Source organism: Micropterus salmoides, unplaced genomic scaffold (assembly GCF_014851395.1).
Source record: "Micropterus salmoides isolate LMB-PRFRI ecotype aquatic unplaced genomic scaffold, ASM1485139v1 Ms_hic_scaffold_14, whole genome shotgun sequence".
NCBI lineage: Eukaryota > Metazoa > Chordata > Actinopteri > Centrarchiformes > Centrarchidae > Micropterus > Micropterus salmoides.
Window position 1 is genome coordinate 4,293,154 of NW_024040485.1, and position 23,080 is coordinate 4,316,233.

Consider the following 23,080-nt stretch of genomic DNA (forward strand, 5'->3'; position numbering starts at 1 on the left):
TAGACCTCACCGCCGCATTTGACACAGTTGACCATGCGGTTCTTATCTCTCGTCTAGAGCACTGTGTTGGTATCAGGGACACTGCTTTGCAGTGGTTTAAGTCTTATTTGTCTGGGAGATGCTTTTCAGTAAAGCTTGGGGACTTTGGTTCATCCACTGCCCCCTTTCTTTGTGGTGTTCCACAGGGCTCAATTCTTGGACCACTTCTCTTTTCCCTGTATCTCCTCACCCTAGGAAGCATAATTAGAAAGCACGGTATCTCCTACCACTTCTATGCAGACGACTCCCAAATATATCTGCCCCTCAAAAGAGGTGAAAACTCCCCCATACATCTACTAGAGTGTTTAAAAGATATTAAGGCCTGGATGGCTTCTAACTTTTTAAATCTAAATGAAGATAAAACTGAGGTCATTGTGTTTGGACCCAGTTGGGCCGGTGATATCCTTTCTTTCTTTTGTTTTGTTTTTTTAAACCTGTCCTGCCCAGCAGCCTGGTATAGAGTATAATGACCTGGATACCATATTGTGCCAGACAGATTTTACTTTAAAAAGAGAGTATTAATATACTCCTTTGTCTGTTTTATTATTTATTTAATTATGTACTGATTTGTCACCGGGCCAGACAGGGGGGCAGACACGGGGATGAGGGGGCACAAACAGACAGCACAGAGAAAGGACAACACCTGTAAGAGAAGGGGGAAAGGGGGATGGAAGGTGGGGACAACAGGGAAAAGCAGTGGGAAACACCAATTGCAGAAAGCAACGAAACCTGCAATAGAACAGAGAGGGGGGCTTGGGGAGGAGAAAAACAACAACAAACAAACACAAACAAAAACAAAAATAATATTAATAGTAAAAGACAACCAGCCGAACAGCAGCAATAAACAGCTGACATAGTAAGACAACTAAGAGAAAAATGAAAACAAGAAACAGTCACACACACACTAAATAAGCAACACAGCACAGCCACGAGAGCTGGAATAATAATTAATTTAAATAAAAGCATCAGGAATAATTCTACCAGGGACAACCTAAATTTGTTTGTGTCTGTGTGCGTGTGGGTGAATGTGTCTGTATGTGTGTGTGTGTACATGTGTGTGCGCATAAGCCTGTTAAAGAATGTAGTTGTTAGTGAGAGTGGGACGCCACGACTGTAACAGGCAGGCAAGAACCCCAGTAGCCAATAGGGGTGGGAGAAAGAAAAAGAATAAATCGATCAAAAAAAAACAAAGACTCCCAGATGCACCGCGATGCAAACGCAGAAGACCCTGACCCAAATGCCAGTTGACAACGTAATGCCGACGGAACGCAAAAAGCGTAACCCGCGGAAGAGCAGCGCCCGGACCGACCGCGGCGCGCACACAACATAGACCAGTGCTCCTCCCCCACCCAGCACCCCACCGCCGCGCAGCGAACAACCAAAATGCCCAAATGTCACGCAATCATCAACACCAATGCACAAGTGACGAGCCCAACGCGCAAACTGCGCGAGCACGGCGACACCCAATGCCCAGCAGCCCCCCGCGAATCCCGCGTGCGAGGTCGGGCAAATGAGAGAGAGCAAACGGAACAACACGACAGCGAAAGCCACCGGAGAGAAACACCAGCAGCAAGTCCCAGCCCGGCAGCAAACGCACCGCACAGGTCACCGTGCACCCGCCGATAAAAGTCTGCCGTCCCCAAAAAACCAAGGCTGCCGGCGCCAGCCGACATCCCCCATGCCCGGCCACCGTGCAACATCAGCCAAACCAGCAACGAGGCAAAATCAACTAGCTCAGCTGCATGCCACCAACAACCCACGCACCCGTCAAGGGCCGAGAACTCCAGGCACAAACCCAGAACAAACCGGAGCACAGCCCTGCCCCGCACCCACACTGCACATCCCGAAAACTAACTATATACCTCAGTATCCAGAATGGTCCAACAACTGGCCGACATAGAAATGGGGAAGCACGGATCCGAGGCCAACGAAGCAAAACAGGGACGCAAACAGGTCCCTCCAAGCCAACGAGGAAATGCCTCCCCCGGACTCCACTGCACAAACTAAACGCCCAGCAGCCATCCAGAGACCCTGCCCAGGGAAAAAGCATAATGCATCAAGATGCATCGACAATCGCCCCACAATCCCACCGCAGCCCACCAAACCGCAATCGGATCAACCCGCGCAGAGACCCCCACTCCCAGAAGCCAGGACACCCTGCGACCCCCCAAAGCGCAAAGGACCCCAAACCGCATGTCCCGGGGGAAGCTGTACCCCGCCCCAAGGAAGAACAGCAGAAAGCCGTGCCGGGAAGCTCCCTGCCGCCAGGGAGCGATAACGCGGGAGAACCAGGCCAACGGTCCCCCAGCCCAGCCAGAGGCATCCTTCCCTACAGTGCAGGCAGTGACAGCAGCCCCCGAGGCCGATCTCATCCCCGGACAGGGGCCCAGCCCCCCCAGTCAAGCACCCCCAAGGAGGAGCACCAAAACCTACCCCGACAACACCGGCCATGCGCCCCAGGGACTCCCGAATGCCCCCACCGTGAGAGAGCTGGCAGGGGGAAGCAGCAGGAGCCTCACCTCTGCCGAAGAGGGCCCAGGCGAGGAGAGGAGACAACGGGCCCCCAGGCCCAGGGACACACCACCCACCCAGAAATGAGCAAAGGCCACAAGCCTGAGTCCCCAGAACCCTAGGTCAAGGGCGGGCCCCCACGCCAGGGGAGCCCCGACCCCCCCCAGCCCACCCCAGATCAGGCAAGGCCGTCACCAACCCCACAGCACCCCCGACGCCCGGGGCTCCACACGAGGCCAATGAGAATCTCCCCCACTCCTTCAACCCCTCTGCCTGCCTCTGTAAATGTATTGTTTTGTGTTGGATGCATGTCATGGATTGTGAAGTGTTGTATGGTGGAGTAAAGATAAGGTGTGTGGTAACTAAGCTGCAACTAAAATTGGAGGGTAGTTGTGACACAGGCACCCAAACAACTGTCAGGTAGTGGAGCCTCCCATCGTGCCCCTCCCACCCCCCAAGCACTCTGTGTCTGATGTGTAGTTAAAATTGAGGGGCAGGCAGTGAGGGAGGAAGAAGTGCGAGGCCGCAATAAAGCAGCCCCACCCCCCAAACGCCCTGCAGGCTGCCCGCCCCCCAGGGTCCTAAGGGTATATGTTGTGAGACATGACCAAAGGGGGAAAGGTGAAGGAGGTCATAGGGAGGCTAGAAGACCAGATTCCTGACATTCATTCAGTCCCGTCCCCCACCCCCCTAAGCAGGAGGACGCCAGGTCCCTCCAGCCCAGGGCTTATAGCAAGAGCCCCTCTAGCACCGGCAGCACCCCAGAGTCAGCGACAACCCCGCCCATCCCCAGGACGGGCCCAGGGGGGCCCAGCCCCCCCAGCGTGCAGACCCGCCCCAGACCCCCACACACTCCAAAGTCCAAACTCAACTCCAACAATCCCCCGTCCTCGCCCCACTGCCACCCCCCCACCTCACCGCTCCCCCACAACAAGGGAGCAGGTCCAGAGCAGCAAGGACCCCACCCAAGGGCAGAACGGCCCAACAGCCCAGACCCGAAGGTCGGCCCACACCCAGGAGGCAATGCCACTCAGGCAAGAAGACCCCCACCCCCGCGCCCTTCCCTCCCTAGCAGCGAAGCATCCCACACACAAACCCCCACCGTCCCCAAAGAAAAGAGACCCGCGACAGCAGCAACAGCCCCTCAGCCCTAGGGAGTCAGCAGATGCACCTAGCCCCTAGGACTCAACACGACCACAATCCAGAGGGCCGCGATGCGACTGCGAAGCAACCATCGACACACCCCAAAGCACAATCCCTCCGTGATATCCTTTCTGTTGACCTGGGCTACCTGCAACAATATGCAAAACCCATAGTGACAAATCTGGGTGTGAAAATAGACAATGGTTTTAAACTTGATAAACAGATAAATAATGTTGTTAAATCCAGTTTTTATCACCTGAGGCTTTTATCTAAAATCAAACCTGTTTTATCTCGTAAGCACTTTGAACATGTGATTCATGCTTTTATCTCAACTAGTCTGGACTACTGTAATGCACTTTACATTGGAGTTAACTAAACCTCTCTCTCACACTTACAGTTAGTACAAAACTCGGCCGCTCGTCTTTTAACTGGAACTCGCAAGCATGAACACATTACACCAGTGCTGGCCTCGCTTCACTGGCTCCCGGTCCATTTTAGAATACATTTTAAGATATTATTGTTTGTTTTTAAGTCACTGAATGGGTTGGCGCCTCACTACATCTCAGACCTCTTACAAGTCTACACCCCCCCACGGTCACTTAGGTCTACTGACCAACTTCGGCTGGTCTCTCCAAAAACCAGGTTAAAAACCAGGGGCGTGCTTTTTCGGCAGCAGCCCCCAAACTGTGGAATGAGCTACCTCCACAGGTCAAATTGGCCCCGATCCTCGAATGTTTTAAATCCCGTCTTAAAACCCACTTGTATTCCCTGGCTTTTAACCCAGCATGAGAGCTGTGTAGTCTTGTTGTTTTATGTGTTTTATATGAGTTCATATGTTTTATTTCTTGTTCAGCACTTTGTAAACCTTTGTTTTTTAAATGTGCTATATAAATAAAATGGATTGGATTAGATACTCATGCCTTACATTCAAGAATCTATGAAGATGTAAGATTTCTGAGACCCCTAAAATGGACCGTACCATTTCCCAGTCTTGACATTTGTTTATCATCTTGTCTGCCCACATCACTTGTGGCAGCTGCTCCACTCCAGTCCACCACACGCTGGTGGAAACACTGTAAGTTAATGTCAGTAGTTAGCTTTCTAGCTGCTTTAATACACTTAACTTTTCCTACATTCAGTGTTTCGTAATTAGCTAGCTGATAAAGCATTTCATATTTTATATACTGTAATTGTTAGCCGACACTGGTGCTTAGGCCTGAGCAGTGAAATTGAGGATTAGTTATTGTAGATACACACTTTGACATCAATATATAGAGTTTATTATTTCATTTTAAGTATTTTGTGAGTCTTTCTACAATAACATATTTGTTTTCACTCTGGAATTCAGGAGTTTTACCTGGCTAGGTAAATGTTAAAATCCAGGTTTGTTATTTCACATGGATTCAGTTTTATTTATATAGCGCCAATTCATCACAAAAGGCATCTCATTGCACTTTTTATATAGAGCATGTCTAGACTGTTAAAAAAAAGTTGAAACTTAAAACTATAAATAATTAGGAATTAAATATGATAATGCAGACTGTATTTTATGATAGTGTCTTTGGTTCCGGTTCAACATTGTGTGGGTCTGTTTTGAGCGGTCATGATGGTCCGCTGTGACTGAGTTTCTGGCAGTTGTCGTGTGGCATTGAGCACCCATCAACTGGTGTAATGAATTTGATTTATCATCCTCTACAGATTGCACACATTAGTTTAATAAGCAAGGATATTGTAAGCATTTTAAGATTTAAGTTTACTGAAGCCCACTCCTGTGCTGTACTGGGTTTTCTTTCTGACCTGGAAAATTTTTTTTATTATTCGCACCCTGGGTGGATTAAGGAATGAAGCACAGGTGATGGAAGTAAGACAATCAGTGACCAAAGAGACAGGAAGTAAGACAAGGACAGAACAACTTCAACGTAAAACAGGAAATAATGAACACCCACACCACAGAACCGTGACATCTTAATTTCATGTTTTTTTTTTTATATAAGAATTGTGATCGAGATATACTGAGCGGGAAAACTTTTTGAGTTCTCCCCGATGGATAAACTATGTAATGGAGACACTGTTCCTGAATATCTGCTAACCCAGTTTGTTTGGCATTGTTGTTCTACAATTTCTTGTCACTTATTGCCCACCATACACCAATACCAATATATCTGCAATGAGCTAATATATTTATCAGCCTGGTTCTAATATAAATCAGAAAAAGTCGAGCTACCATAAACAAGAGTTTGACCATATATTGTATGTATCACCAGAACATTTATCTAACATCTCAAATTACAAACAGCAGTCACAAAATAGCTATAGGAAATTGAGTACCTACAGATGATGCTCCAGCAGGGCATTTGGAGGAGTATGTAAAAATTATCTTTCAGTGTTTACAGATCGGACAAAATGAAAATCCTGCCCTACTGGCTATACTTGTCACTTGCACGCATCCTTGTGATTGTATCAGTGCTGGAAGTGGGAGCACCTCGACATTTTACTCTTTGGCGTGCTGGGACAATGTCTTGCATTCCCAAGCTGCCGGTACTCTCCTCTGCCCTCTCCATATCAGATTCTCTGGGCGCTACGTGACGCTCACCTAATCTCTGTCGGCGGAGAAGAGAAGCTCGGGTGTCTTTCAAGCAGCCGTGTGCTGAACGTAGCTTGTCAATGTCACTTTTCGAGAACCGACCAATCACAGCCTGGGTGGGGCAGGACATTTAAAAATATTGACAGATAGGTGTCATTTACACTGCTGAGAACAGGTCAGAATCCATCACTTTTTGAAAGCATGTTATTCAACAAGAAATGTTGAATAACATGCATTATATTCCATTGTATTTATATATTTTGAATTGTCACCTGCCACCTTAATTGAGTGTAATGTCCATTAAAAAAGTTGTGTTTATGAATAGACAAATTGTTGTGAAGCAAATGTCATCTGAACATAGGGTTAAATTGAGTTAATAATAATAATAATAATAATAATAATAACTAACTAATCCAGTGAGCATAAAACAGGATCTTAGAGGAGCAGAGATTAGCACCATTCTAACACAGAAAATATAAGGGCACTGTTGCACTGGGAGACATGTTTCTTGATTACCATGAAAACACACATACACACACACACACACTGTAAACACAGAGAAATAGGGGTATCATTTCTGTTCTCTAAAAGTACATTTGTCATAAAAGTACCCTGTAAGGTACGGAAATGGACCTTATAGTGTTAACCGGTGACCTTTTTTTATTTTTAAAGGTACAGAATCTTTGCTGACAGCAAAGGGTACATAACTGTACCTTTAACAAGCTTAAGGAACAGGCAAATGATGCAGAAAATCAGTGATCCCCTGCCCCCAGGACATAAAGGGTTGGCAATGATCCAGTGGATAAGACACATGCTGTTGGTGTGAGAGACCTGGGTTCAAGCCCCACTGTGAGACATTCCCTGAGCAAGACACTTAACCCCTAGTTGGTCCAGAGGCGTGTGGCCTCAGATAAAAAAGATGTGGATTTATCCGCAACTGAAAATAGTCCCAAATGCACCATTTCCTCCAGTTTGAGTAACGTTTGCAAAAAAACTACAGTGACCAGCTCTTAGTAAATTACTGAGCTTTGAAAAATCTAAATGTTTATGAACTGTTAAAGATTTTACATTATCAATAAGAATGATTGCACATTGTTAGTTTAAAAATTAATAATACAGAGTAATACCAGACTTATCTTATAATGAAAAAAAATGATTGTTGATACTTTGATTCAGTGTGATTTACAGTTCAAAGAGTCCATTACAGTTTTTCACAATTACTAAAACACTAAACCCCATTCTCTGAACCAAATGCTCAGTGGCCTAAATCCATTTGTCCAATCAGTCACTCTTTTGGCAAAACCTTTAACAAGTTCAGGTAGTTAAGACACTCTTTGCAAAACTCTAAACACATTCTCACTCACTAAAACACATTTTGCACTGTGATTCACTTGTGTTGCAAAATGATAAATACATGCGGCAAGAGTTAAACACTGCTGTCATCTTTTACACACAGCAACTCATAATTCTGTACACTTTCTTTCTAATGATGTGATGAAACCAACATGGGGTCAAGTCCCCGGCCAGCGTGGTGCCAATGTCACACATTGACCAAGCTAAGGGACAGTTTGTCTACCCTCATTCCACCGTTGGGCCGTATGACACTGAACATTGTCTTACTTTTCTGGGTGGTCTTTGGGATTTTGTGTTTGAGCGTGAGCAGCAGGATCATCAGCCGGCGGTGCATCCTGTCTATGGGACAATGTCAGCTTTCCCTGTGCTAAGCAAGTGGTTCAACATCAACCAGCAACCAGCGAAGTATTTTTTCTCTGCCTGGTGGTGGAAGGTCTATGACCGAAATCTATTTACTAGGGAAAATCTCTTACAGCCAATTGAATTGGCCTGTGGTGAGATAGGTGTGGAGTTTTGTTACAGTCAGGCTGCTTCCAGCACACCAGAGGGTTTTCCTCCTTTGCTTGGTAAGGGACAAGGTTGCATGGGATGTGGACGAAGTCCTCTAGCCGGACCCAGCACAAAGACGTGATGCTGCTGAGCCAGAATGAATCTCATATTGACTTTGATTTTGCACCAGCACAACATTTTTGAGTGTAATAGGCTTTTCATTTAGAGTTTTCTTTGTTCTTTACCCTGTATTTTTATGCAAGTGCTGAAAATACAGATATTCAATACTGTGTTCCTTTCAGTAATTACAGTATACTATATATTTACTTTACTAAATTGTGATTATCAGACTTTTTAAATTGGAAAATGCATTTCCTATATGCAAAAAAAAACATTTTCTCTAACTCAATTTTTTGATGTAGTTTCTAAAGAATGTAGTTTTTTTATGATGACTGGCTGTGTTTATATTTTTAAATTGTTTGATTTTGAGCACAGATCTTGATGGATATAGTTTTTTTATAAAGTTTTGAGAAAATGGATGAAGGTTTCAAGAAATGTGTCTTAGCAATTGTGAAAAACTGGATTAGGAAGAGCCTATATTTAAACCACATTATGAGAACTACAATTCACCAACACCAAAAGGTGCTGTTAATCTTTTTCATGCCTCTGTTACATTCGGCTCTGTTGTGTGCCTGCTGCATATAATGGAAGCAAGTGTTTTGTGTTAATGTTCATGCTCTCAGCACAAAAGCAACTGTTAAAGAAACTGCACATGAGGACTCACAGCACTATGCTTAATCATAATGGTTTATGCCTCGCTGCTTTCTGTGGCCTAAATACAAATGCAACCAACAGCTTTGCAAAATATCTTCCATTTGAAAAGAAATTACCCCTACTGACAGTAAAATAAAAATATATGCAGTCAGTATCTTTTGAAGACTCTGTGATAAAAAAAAAGTAGTTATTTCTCTCTCTAAAAGGTTCTGATGTGAAAGCAAGAAGAGCACAGTAGATGTGACTCCTACATTATTTCACTGCATCCATGGCAGATATAAGTATTATATTGACAGCCATGTGATATGTTAATTTTATTGATTTATTCAGACTGCCACTTTTGTCACTGTAGGTTTACTTTTACTTATTCAGTAGTCATTCAGTACCCATGGATCAACAAAAAACAAAAAACATGAATTTTTAATGAATCTGAGACACCCAAGAAGGCTGATATTATTACAGTTTTTCACAATTGCTAAGACACATCTGTTGAAACCTTCATTCATTTTCTCGAAACTTTAAACACAAAACCTAATCTATAAAGTACATTCACAAAGCCCCGGACTCTTCTGGCAAAATTAAACAATCGCCTAAAAACCATGTGATCTTCGCTCAAAATCAAACATTGCTTTCAAAATATAAACACAGCCAGTCAATATAAAAAACACTACAGAGCATTCTTTAGACACTACACCAAAAAACTGAGAACACAGCGTCCAGGGCATGTATTTAGAGACAATGTTTTTACTGAAAGCCCAAAGAACAAAGAAAACTCTTAATGAAAAGCCTATTACACTCAAAATCAAAGTCAGTGAGAGATTCATTCTGCCTCAGCATCACGCCTTTGTGCTGGTTTCCGGCTGATAAACGTGGTGTGGTGACCAGGTGAGAACAGGTAAAATTCGGGACAGATGAGTTGGGGGTGGGCGTGGCATCCATTACATTACTTTCACCGTCAACCAAACGTGAAAGTCAAAACTCAACGCTAAAATGTATTAATTTTTGTTAGTGAAGTCACCTGTCTGCCGTTAGGAAAAAACCAAAATGAAATGTGAGTTTGTAACAGTGTATAAATCATGATCTGATACTCACAATTTATTTAATTGAAATCATTTCATCAGTGCGGTGCCTGTCACATGTGCACATCTGCACAGCGCAAGTGTCAGATCTCTCCTCCCGCAGCTACATTTCTGTCCTTCATAACTGTAACTTCACTATCTTGATTTGCACTAGAAAAGAAAAAGTGGCTGTAACAATGTCCACCATACCCTGCGCTCCCTGCTGCGGCCTGAGAACCACACAACAATCACTATTTAATGTTTTATTAGGCTATAATCAAAACTCAAGTTTAGTCTAGTTTTCGGGACAAAAAGGACAGCAGTCGGGACAACTGCTCGTAATTCGTGCTGTCCCGTATTTTTCGGGGACGTCTGGTCACCCTAGTTACAGGGGGAAGCAAGGGTCAGCAAGGAGGTCAAAATCATTCATCTGCTTTGTGTGGTGACATGAAAAGCGTCTGCTCATCCCTTATAAATGCCTAATTCTATAAGTTTTGCATGTCAAACACTATTGTGATCAAGTGGTTTTTGAAAATTAAAAGCATTTAAACAGGCTTTTTGTGTCATTGTCATGAAAAAATTTTATTAAAATGACAGCGAATACATATATTATGATGGAACTGAATGCAATAGCTTAGGTTTGGTTAGGTTTAGGCTCAAAAATGACTTGGTTAGGTTAGAACAATCATGATTTGGCTTTTGTAATGGCTATGAAGGCTATAAAAAATAACGCCGACTATCAGTTTGAAAGGAAACTAACAGCGGCCTCCCATATTACTACAGCGGCTGGAGGGGATTTGTCACTTGAACTTGAATACATGTCGTACTTGCTGAATGCTGAAACCACTGATCTTAGCGTTCTTCTTGGAAGGACATTCTCGGATAAACTGTTGCTTCTCAAGAAAAAGCTCCAACATGTAGCTCCAGGTAAAACCACAAAATTACGGCTTTACTATTCCAAAGGTGGTAATACACTGGACCTATGGGGGTGAAATGCTGTTATCCCTTCAGTGATGTGAAAACAAGTTTGAGTTTTCTACACAGCAGTAAGCTGACTACAGGAGCCTGTATCACCACACATCCTGGCAGTGATAAATCAATACATGTCCATTTGAGAGAGAGGGAAGCTGCAGCTCTCTGTCCCCCTGCTATGTGATACCACCATGAGTCTCAGGTGACTCATCCGATTTGTTTCCTTGAAAACACCAACAAACGCCACAATTATCACCTGGCATCATTAATTAGGGTGCAGCTCACAGCATCCGGCTCACTGGCTTGGCTTGTAACTCATTTGTATGTCACTTCGGGAAGCATCAAATGGATAAATGTAAATGTATTCATGACCACATCAATATATCCGGTGCGTTTAAACGCCTCACATCCTCACATGATTGCAGCTTTGTTGATGCAGCTTTATACTGCTATTTCATATATCAATCACTGTCCACCCTATTCTACAAAGTGTGATATGGTGTAACATGAAAAGATGTGTGACTGCCATTTGAGCATCAGTTGTGTTTGGGCAAGCAACTGTTTTTGCATATCTAAAAGCTTATGAGGCTGGATGTTTGGTTTGTTTTACATATTTTAGTGAGAAGCTATGGTGATAAAACTTGAAAGAGTAACTTAAATCTTTTTAAGTCTATTTGAAGAGATGCAAGCTTTTCAGATTTAGAGATCTTTTCCTTTTTGTTGTTTCTTATTAGAGAAGGTGTGTGGAGGTTTGATCTGCACTAAATTGGGGGCTGCAATTTGATAAACTTTTGTACTGATGCCTCGTTAAAAGGGTAACATTCAATTCAACTAATTGAATTAATTATTGCCTGACTGCACTGGAAGAATACTAGTGTGGGAGTGGTGTAGGTTTTGTGATCGCTGAAGCTTCTTGTTAATCCCTCTGGAGGTGGAAATACCTGCTCTAATCCGTCCTGCTGTTCTCTATCAGCCCTGCCAGTTCTCTATGTAGGCACTCTTTATGATTTAATACCACAGCAGATGCAGACAACAGAGCCTGTGGTTTGGAAAAAAAGTCAAATTCAGCACACTCACATGAGCATCCAGAAGAACTTGAGGGATATGACAAGTTGGTCCCAGGCTACTAAAACTGCCCTCAAGCCACTTGAGTCATTATATAAAACCTCTCTAAAGATTCACGATCAGAAAAGCAGACGATTTCATCACTGTCATATTCTTGTAAAATACCAATTTCTCAGCTTTGAAAATTTGATAATTCATACCAATCTGTGTTTGATGTATAAGATCCTTTATGACAACGCTGCTCCTCCTCTAAAACAATTTATCTCTTTGGGCTCTGAAACAACAACTCGAGCCACTAGATCTACAGTGCGAGGGGAATGCAGGATCCCTAAACGCAGGACAGCATTTGGAAACTCTGCTTTTTCTGGTGTGGCCGCTTGTCAGTGGAATATGTTACCTACAGAGTTGTTTAAAAGTACAAGTTCTTACACGTTCACACGCCAGGCAATGAAATGGCTTTTATTAAATCAATTTTGTTCCCATATGTGACCAGATGTATGTATGTGTGTATATAAGTGTGTGCTCTAAGGTCTGTATATGAAAGGTGTGAACATTTCCTTTTGTACATTTTTATTTTGTAATTGTAAATCTTATTATTCATGTATGTTTTTTATGTATCTTAACTTAACATCAGCCTGCCCAGGGACTACGGGTGAAAATGAGCTCTTGAGCTAAAGCCCGGTACAATGCATCTTCCCCTTTGAAGTTAATGTTTATTGTATGTTGTCCCTGTTTCTCTAAATAAAAAAATAAAAAAATAAATAAAAATATGGCTTTCTTTGGTGATCTTTAAGGTCTGCTTCTGGTTCTTGTTCTTAATGGCTTATTACAAACAAACCAAGACCTGTACACATGATATTATATTTACAAATAGTTAACTAATTTGTTGTACAGTATTGGTGATGTAATCCCTCAAAACAACCCTGGTTTACCTTTTTTTCATTTTCTGATCACAGAAAAACTACAATTACCACTAAACTACGATGATCTTGCATAGATCGCTTATTACATTGCAGAATCAGCATATGGATTTAATAGGTATTCCTAGGTATTTACCCATTGACTGTATATAAGAGGTGGACGTAGTCACGGTGACGTCACCCGTTGGTTGGTGGACCGCCGTTTTGAAGCCTCGAGTTTGGCCGATAGGGCTCCGCCATGTTGATTTTTTGCAACCAGCGGCACCAGACGAGACGGTGGAGCTAACGGCCGTGTGTGGAGCTTGCTTAGCTAGGTGCATCTGTAGTTCACGTTAACTGTCATTTTAACAGGGCTGAGAACTTTGTCTAGCGAACAACAGGCTTAAAACTAAATGTACTCATGTGCCCCTCTCTAGCCTGATTGACAGGTCGCCATGGTAATGACTTGACAACCACAGATAATCCAACCTTGAAGCAGACTCTGCTTTCTGGTCTATTTTCCTCTAAATGGGACCATAATTTACTAAATGAACATTATGTTGTGTTGAAGAAGACTTGAAACTAATGACTGAGACCATAAACTCATTCTGAAAGTGTTTACTGAGGTAATAAATCAGCTGAGAAGTAGGGTAATTTTACCATTATTTCTAATGCAACCGGACTTCTTTTTTGCAACCAGAAGAGTCGCCCCCTGCTGGCCCTTCAATAGAATGCCGGTTTAAGGAACTTCCGCATTGGATTCGTGTCTCAGAGCGGAAGCTTCCTGCTTGTATTTACCCCATTGATGCCATTCGTGCTATTAGCTCTTACTAGTCTATACTGCTTCCCTTACTAGTATGTATTGTCTGTTGTAGATCTCGTGCAATTTTGATGCTTTGTTGATGCTTGTGTGTTCAAATGTAAGTCGCTTTGGATAAAAGCATCTGCCAAATGAGTAAATGTAAATTTAAAAGTATATAAGCTTTTGAATCCATGCTAAAATGACATATTTACTATTGCACAGTCCTGTGGTTGGTCTGTTTTGCATTTACAAACAAGAACAGATCACTGTGGACTACACACCTGGAACAGAACGCTTCTGATACCAAAATCTTGTCTCTTGCATACAGACACAGAATTTCATTTGCAGATATCTGCTTATAGAGATTACTATGTGGGAAACAAAAAGTGGAAGTAGTGTGATGTTGTCATAGCACCTCACTGCATGTCATCAAAGTCCTTATAGGCAAGTCATGCCACTCAGCAGCCATCTTGGCAATGCCTCCAGGCAGCTATTTCAGACTAACAAGAGCAGGCACCTATTTGAATGAATGGGGAGAGAGTTATAATAATAATGATAAACAGGGCTCTCCTACATAGGCAAATAATTATATATATATATATATATATATATATATATATATATATATATATTTTTTGTCATGCATTAATTATTAGGCCTACATTGCATATAATCTGCCACATTAACTACTTTGTAAAACATATCGTCTATGGTACAGTGACACAGAGGAAACGCTGCTGTTTAATTAATCTAATACTACATGACTGTCTACAACAAGGACCTTCAACTCTGAGATTTCACATTCAAAAGAAAAGGTAACGTTAGAGAACTTTGTTAGGCAGGAAGCTGTGTTAGATTCTTGTCCAGCTCACATTTATTCACAAGTCCACTCTGGTTTAATCATTTCTGACACGCCGAGTGTAACTAGAGACAAGCAGCTCGCAGATATATTTAGAATACGTCAAACACTATAGTTAATTAATTGGTCATTAACGTTAGCGCTCCTCGACTGATAAGCACAGCATTGGCTTTGTGGCTAATTTAGCACCGGGCTGCGTTTGCTGCTGTGCGTTATGTTTAATAATATTTAGAAGTAATGAACTAGGGAGAAATGAGATGACCGTTCACTAGAAGTGCCGCACTGTTTCAGAATAAATCGACAATCACGTCTGTCAGCGTAACGTTAGCCTTCACCACTCACCGGCTGTAACATGAAACATCTTGCTGTGTCCCGGGCGTGATAAGGGCTGCGTTTATTATTATTGAAGTCATGTAATTGACGTGACAAATTAACAACTCACCGTGAAAAGTGAGTGTGAGTGCTACAAGCAGCTAGGGAGCTCCTCACCATACCTCTGGCAGAGCCGCTCTGAGCTCCGGCAGGCTCTGGTCAGCTGATGTTTGTTCTGTGGTGCTGCGGTGTTGTTAAATATCTGCTAAACAATAAATTGGTATGGCTCTAGTAAAATCTAATAAAAATCTTTGAATAAGTTTGACAACCTTGCCCCAAAATAAGGTTTAAAAAGCATTTTTCCCAACCAGTTATACTCACTACTGCCACGCATGAGCAGTAGAAGTAAAACAGACCCTTACGATTTGCTTAAATATGTTTCCCGCTTTGGCTGTTAAAAGCAGACGATTGGCTTTCTAGCGGGAGGGGCGGGATAACTTCATCTTTGCTGTTATGGGTTGTGCTGGGGTAGTGGTGTGTCTTCTCTATAAAACGTCTCTGATATCATGGACCAGATGACCAAGAGACAGACAGGTGGCCTTTGTCATCAGCCTTCTGCCGCTCTAATACGAAGGTTTTGACCTCTTCATAGGTGGGTAACCTCTTGAATGAGATATTTTGAACACTGGTTGGAGAAGCCTATAATCTGACCGTTCCCCCTCATTACAGCACTGTGTGCCATTTAATCTTTCCTCTAAGAAACTAGACTAAATCTCACATGCTTGTTACAGGGTTTTAGTCTGGAAAGCATCCAAAGTCTTGACTGAGCCAACAGCTGGAAGTCTGGCCAATCAGTGAACTATAAGACAAGATGAGCAGCTTGTAAAGAGCCAGTCTTCACCACACACACATTGACATGACATGGATTTTGGCGCGCAGTGTCTATATTTTCCAACACAATGAAAACTCATTTTCACAGTTCTCAAACAAGTCAAACAAGCAAGTTTGACTTGTTTTGTTTTCCTCGTCTTTTGCTTTAAAACAGTTTCCAACAGTTCACATTAAAACAATACATACTGAAACATACTTTTATTGCACACACTGACAAACAAACAAGCCCAGGCCACTGACTTGTGAATGTCATAGGGTTTATCGTCTGTCAGTCATGAGAGAGGGAGAGAATGCAAAGCTTCTCTATCAATATGTAGTTCAGAGCAGCAAAGTGAATGCTGAGGATGGATGTTATGTGCAAATTAATCTAAACCTAAAACAGATGAAAGGAATTACACATGCTGCACACTGCTGAGGTTGTTTTCCATCCTCTTCTTTAATGTCTTAATTGGCATTAAGAGATTGCCCTAAAAATGAAAACCATTGATATTTCTTTGGTTTATTTTTTTTTCATTTTCAGTCTGTGCCAGACATCACCTGTCAGTCAAACAGTGTGGGCTTTGATGTCGTCTTACATGCCAAGTGCTCCAACTGTCAATCACTTTCGTCTCTGCAGAAAATTAATCAGACTTTTACCCCAGATGCCCAAAATTAGTCCTCCCACTTTGCATGTGTATTAATACATCTAATGTTCATATAGAGTTTGAGTTTTGTGGCTATTACTGCTCGTGCTTATCCATTTGTTCTTCAGTTTGTTTCAGTACGAAACATAGGACCAGAGAAACACTGAGAAACGGCAGATGTAAAGCTTTTCTGTACTTCATCATCTAAATTTTTCAGCTTCAGCTTAAACTTTGGATGATTATTTAAGGTTAGTGACTCTCAACAGCTCGCTCAAAAGCACACAAATGCTGAAACAAAAACAGGATTTTTTTTTCTTCTCTCCTGAATGAAAACAGATTTTATGGTAACATTACAAATCACCAGCTACAACTGATTCCAGGCCTCCGGAACAACTTGTCCACCCAAATAATATCAGAAAAATCAACACAGAAGACCTGGAGTCAGAACCTTGGCAATGTACAAGTTTTCAACCCCTATTCTGTTTCTACCATGCATGCATTTGTAGTAACTGATACTGGGTTTAAAATCCACTGTGCTGTTGGATCTGCTATCCTGCAGCCCACATTCAGACAGATGAGCTTGATACGACACTGTGGCCAGGAGCCTGTTCACACCTGAATCCCTGCTGTACTCTGGTGCACTGGGATTGCAGAAAAAGTGCACAGTGGCAAATTAAGGAAGACAGGCAGTACAGAAGCAAATTAGAATTGCATTAGAAATGTGTCAATTCTATGTCAAGTCTATAGCAGTTTGTTTGCAAATTCAGGAATTGCTGAGAATTGCTCCACCTATCTCTGTTCACACACACTATGTTGTTGAACCTCCCCCTCTTCTACACAAAAAATTTAACGGGTGTTAGTGGTTGTCAAAGGAACAGTGTTTTACACTTGGACAGAGCAAAGCTTTCATTAATTGGATTTACAGTAAAACTTCAATTAAAAGCCTAGTCCCAATTAGACCGCACACAAATATAAATGTTTAAACTTTTGTCAACATGGACATGCTATACATTGTTAGATCAGTTAGATTCTCCACAATTCAATTGTTCAGTTCATTTTACAGAAACAATTGATGAATTTATACATTCATATTAATACTGGTTAAAATAAACTATTAAAGGGACTATATGTAAGTTTTTCAATGAAATTAATGAAATTTCCATAGCCTTATTGTCAATGGGCTCAAAACTCACTTAGAAATGAGGCACACGCCTGTTTTCTCCGTTGCTTGCATCAGCCACTATTGTGCTTTTAATGTGGGGACTCCGGGTCGGATTCAGCCCTGTGCGCGCTCCCGAGCCTCTCTCGTCAATCACGATTTCAGTTAAATGCTAAAGTTGCTGTTACTGTTACCTTGTCTGTGGTCCGCTGGCAGAACACCGGCTGCTTTCTGATCAGCTGCCGTCGTGCTGTTGCCGAGGCAACATAAGTTTCGTTTTACAGTGGATGGACAGTAACATTGCAGAGTTGTTGTTGTTGTTTTCTTTAGCTTGAAATAATCCCAGACTTTGGACACTTTATTCTTTGTCCCTCGCAATTTTCTCTCTCTTCCTCCACTTTGCAAACAGCTCCATCACAACACGTCGTGTTCACAGCATAGCGCGATGTGCGACAGTAATGAATGTCCCTGCAAAACACTGTGCTGTATAGATATATGGATTAAACTAAGCATCGATGCATTTTATTAGTCGATTTAATCAATTTAATCGATGAATCAGTTCAGCCCTAGAGTCCACCAACACCATAAAACAACCGGCTCACAGCAAAACACAGGCTCCACGTAAGGATACAAAACAACAACAAAGGTTTATGTGCTGAAGCCCATCAGACCAAACAGGTTCAGATGATGTCGAGTAAGAACAAAGTGAGCATTAGTAAAGCTGGAGAAACGCAGAGAAAGTCACATTAGCTTGCCGGCTAACACCGAGCAGTTGCTAATGTTATCCGGAGCAAAGTTGTATCGCTTTCCATATTACTTCACCAACTAACGCAGCCCGTGTTACTATCCTGTTGCTTTAGCCTGCAAGAAAGGATGTAACGGTAAAAAGCAAATGTGGAGCAAATTGTTTACTAACATTAGCCTATAGTGATGCAGCCAGGAGCAGCCAGCTAACGCTACAGTATGTTTATTGTGGTTTTACCAATACTCAGGTACACAGCTTCTCCACCTCTCAGTCACTGTAACTAACATGACCCACATAATATACAACCCAGAGGAAGAGCCATCCACTGACACTAGTTACAGTAAAGTTTCTTACTGCGGTCTAACTGTTATAAAGTGTGACACAATCTCGTTAATATTCAGTCCAGCTCACTACCCGTTTCGTTATCATCCAATACATGTAGCTGTGCTGACATTGCTGAGCCTCCGGTGAAAAATACACAGATAATAAAGTTAGTTACTGAAAGCAGCAGAAGAGCTAACGATGTAGCACGTATGTTCATCCTACAGTTTAAAAAACGTTGCAGTGGGAGTTTATCTGAGTTTCCAGCTCTGTCTGTTCTCCCTGCCTGTCTATAGCCGCTGTCACTCTGCCTTTTTTCCGGGAGGATTGTGCTGATACGCGTCTCACTGCGCTGAATGAAAGGTACGGCACCGGTGTTGATCTGCCTCTGAGACGGGAACGTTGAAGTAACAGAGCCTGAACATGTCTGGAGAAAAGCCACAACCTGCATGCTGGTGTTCCTGCGTTTATTGCAGGATTTCTGTATGAAAGCGGTTGTGTTTCGGATTATTCAAGCGAGCACGCGTACGAGCACACGCCTGGCTGCAATCTTAAAACCGCACCGCTAGTGGCCGCTGGAAACTCCATAATGCCCCTTTAACAATAAAGTATAGTAGCCTATTTCCCATCTTTGCTGAGCAAGAGATTTGTGTAAAGGAATTAAAGGTCTCTCCCATATTGACACCTGTCCCAAATAAATGCAGGTGGGGTTAAGTGATTGAACCAAATAAAAGCCCGGGCTAATACTTGAAGTTTAACGATACATTACTCTAGTCACTTCAGACATATAGAGTTCTAAAATCAACTTTGACTTATGGCCGCAGCTAATACAAGTTCATCGCTTGTTTATGCATCTACACTGAACAAAATTATAAACGCAACACTTTTGTTTTTGGCCCCATTCCTCATGAGCTAAACTCAAAGATCTAAGACTTTCTCTATGTAAACAAAAGGCCTGTTTCTCTCAAATATTGTTCACAGATCTGTCAAAATCTATGTTAGTGAGCACTTCTCCTTTGCTGAGATAATCCATCAGACAAACTTGAGGCTTCAAAACGCCAGGCCACAAACCAACGGGTGATGTCACCATGACTACATCCACCTCTTATATACAGTCTATGAATTCAACCATGTGGATACAATCCAAAAATCATGCAAAATAACTTGCACGCCATCGATACTAACTTGAGCACCAGCAAATAAGCCAGCCAGCCACAGCTTATACTGCACCACCACCTCTACAAAATCTCCAACCAATTCTGATCAGGCAAAGAATGGAACCATTCTGAATCAAACTCGAGACATAAACAATCAAAATGAGGATTCCCAAACATTCCCACATCTACCACACATGTTTTGTGACATAGTAAAAATTCTGGAAATTTGATTTATTAACTGTTTAGATATCAAAAGGGGGCTGTGTTTGCCTAATTTAAAGAATTTTATCAATCTATCCTATCATATGTATTATATTTAGCCAAACCACACAATCCGGTTTGATATCAGTATCCATCCATCCTTCTGATGGAGCCCTTGAGCAAGAGAGGCACTGAATCCCTGCCAGAACAAAGTGGGCAAGAGAGACAGTGGTAGTGTTCATCAGCTATATAATTAAACTCTCACACTTGTTTTAGGTGACGTGAACATTTTGACAGCCCAGTCTGCTTTCAGTCAAAGCCTTATGGGAAGAGAGAGCAGTGTTTATCCTGTGAGGTGGCTCAACACAGGAAAATGGCAGATCATGTGTGAGAGAATGAAAAAAAAAAAAGTGGGATAATAGCTGAAGGAGATCAACAAACGGTTGAAGATTGTATCCATGAAATACCTTCATTAATTAAAAGAAAACTGCCCTAACGTTTGTTCCCTACAGAAACAAATATGTTCATTATCTAGTCTATTAATCTGCCAATAGATTCATTGTTTTGTCAGGAAATAATTGGAAAACGTTATCAGAGCCAAAGATATTTAAATTATGTTCATATAATACGGACAAAAAGTCACATATCTTCACATTTGAGACGAAGGATTTGGGGAATTTTCATTGGGAAAATGGCTTAAAAACGACTCATCGACTATCAAAATAGTTGCTGATTACATTTTCAATCGATTTCTAATTGGTTCATCGATTCATTGTTTCAGCAAGAGTAGGAGTTTGATTTATAAGAGGTAAAACAAGTCATTGATCAATTAATCAATTGACAGAAAATTAGTTGGCAAATATTTTCATCAGTTAATAAAGTAAATAGAAAATAAACAAAAATAAATATTCACTGTGTCATGAGTGATTCATGTTTAATCCAAATGTCCATCACAATTTTCCAAAGCCCAAGCTTTCTTGTTTTGTCTAAAGAACAATCCAAAACTTCAAGATATAGCAAGATATCGCAAATATTCTGATAGAAACCAGAATTTTGTAGCACTTTGGCTTAAAAAATGGCACACATAATTAGTCAATTATTGCCAATTCCTGGGAAACTGTCTGACATTTTATATATCAATCAATTAAGCAGTTAATCCAGAAAATAATGATTCATCAATCATCGATAATGAAAATAATTAGTTGCAGCCCAATTATTAATTATCACAATCATTGGAAGTAGTCTTTATACTATTCAGATTGGTATTATACTGTAGGAACACTTACACTGAGATTCCAGGAAACAAAATAACCCACAAATTGCCTCTGAAGACATTTAAGTTTTTTAGGTCTAAGTACATTTATAAATTAGACAACTCCACACACCTCACAACTTTGTACCAAAAACGTTAGATCCATATTATATTAACAATAAAACACTGGTAAAGACAATAAAACCAAATATCTTTTTGGCATATCAGCATCACTGTAAATTAGAATCTGAGCTTTAAATATGAATGCTTGAAAATACTATTAGTGTTCAGTATCGTCTTCTTCGATATTTAGATCTTTTGACAGAGTCGTTTTAGTCACTACATCGCTGTAAACACTGTAGGAATCGGAACTCACCATGAGGGGACACGTCGAGAAACACAAGGTGACAAAGAGTAAACTTTTCATCTTCACTCCTCAGGAGGCAGCAGCCAGTCAGCCAGTCAGCTGTCCTACCAGGAGAAACTCAGGACTTCATTTAAACTCCACTCTAGACTTTGTCATCCCGTTTACAGAATATGGATTTTTTTTTTATTCCATGAATGTGGCTGATAAAATGCATACGAAAGGAAGAGAAAGCCGGTGTTCTCCTGTATCCACACTGGAGGCTTCCACAGAGCTGACTGTGCAGAGATATCAGTTCCCGGCAGCTGCCTTCGACTGCCAAGTTTACAGTGACATGCACAGAGACTTCCGGTTTGCAATTTCAAAATAAAATCTTCATTGAGCCTTACTGTAATACACAATCCATCTAGGAATTAAAGCTGCAAGCAGCGTTGGGCGGGCCCTCGCACTTGTAAGCGCGTCCGCGCGTGAGCCGGCCGAGTTGCACATTCTGGAGCTCTGCCGGTGCGGCTGTGAATTTCCTACGCGGTTCCGACACCGCATGAATGTGCTATATGTCAGTTCCTGTGTCCCCTATGTGGAGCTACATAGCACTTGCCGCTATGAATATAAATCGGTATTGGCGTGTAGATGTCTGCGGGGTGGGAGAGTTATCAAGCACGTAAAGTTTGTTTCAGATGTGACCATGTACACTGAACAATAATGTACACAAACAATAAAATAAATTCCTTGCCTTGTTGTTTATGTGTACATACAGAGGAAGAATGTGAGAACAGCACACATTTCATCGTTACTGTGTGTTAGAGCATGGGAGAACAGTGGATACTTTTAATACAGCCCACACCCCTAATACTGTGTAACTATAACAAGTAGAGAACAGAAGAAAAAGATGTTCTTTCTTTACAACTGTCTGCATAGCTTATTCATATTGTGTAATGAATGAAAATAAATAGGCCTACTAGGATCCTCTCTACTTTGACATTTAAGATTAGCTTGTTTGATCCACCTTCATACACATGTGACATTACTGTACAACTTGAGAAAGGTGAGTTGTTTTCTGCTCCAGCCTGCCTAAAAGAAAAGCGTTTTTGGGATGAAATGGACTTTATTAGCTGCTGCAGTGCAGGATGAACTCAGAATAGACCCATTTCTCACCTTATTATTCTAAATCATGCAACGAAGAAGAAGAAATGCATAAGAAATCCTGGGACAAAATCTGTCCACAAATACTGTACAGCATGTAGTCTGATGAACAAGACTTGTGTTATAGCTGACTTGGGCAGTGAAATGTTTAATTTTTTTAATTCATGTGGTCATAGTTGTCCACAACTCAAATCAGAATATAAGAAGAAATGTTTTATACCACCTCAAGAAGGCTTCCTATCAGAAAGGTAGGAAGGTATTTCAAATGTACAACTGCAGTACTTAAATCTAAGTAAAGTAATTTCCCTGACATTTTTGTGTTACTTTACTTTTAATAGACCCATGTAAGAGGTTTTATACTTCC

At 41.7% G+C, this 23,080-nt stretch overlaps 1 protein-coding gene across 1 annotated transcript in view; it reads right to left on the reverse strand.

Moving 5' to 3' along the window:
- vipr2 (vasoactive intestinal peptide receptor 2) overlaps positions 1–21,862 on the reverse strand; it is a 72,481-nt gene extending 50,619 nt beyond the window's left edge. Inside the window, exon 1 of the mRNA XM_038717282.1 lies at positions 21,586–21,862. Coding sequence (XP_038573210.1) covers positions 21,586–21,636 — 51 coding nt within the window. The 5' untranslated portion in view covers positions 21,637–21,862. The remainder of the gene's footprint in view (positions 1–21,585) is intronic.
- Between the last annotated feature and the right edge of the window lie 1,218 nt (positions 21,863–23,080).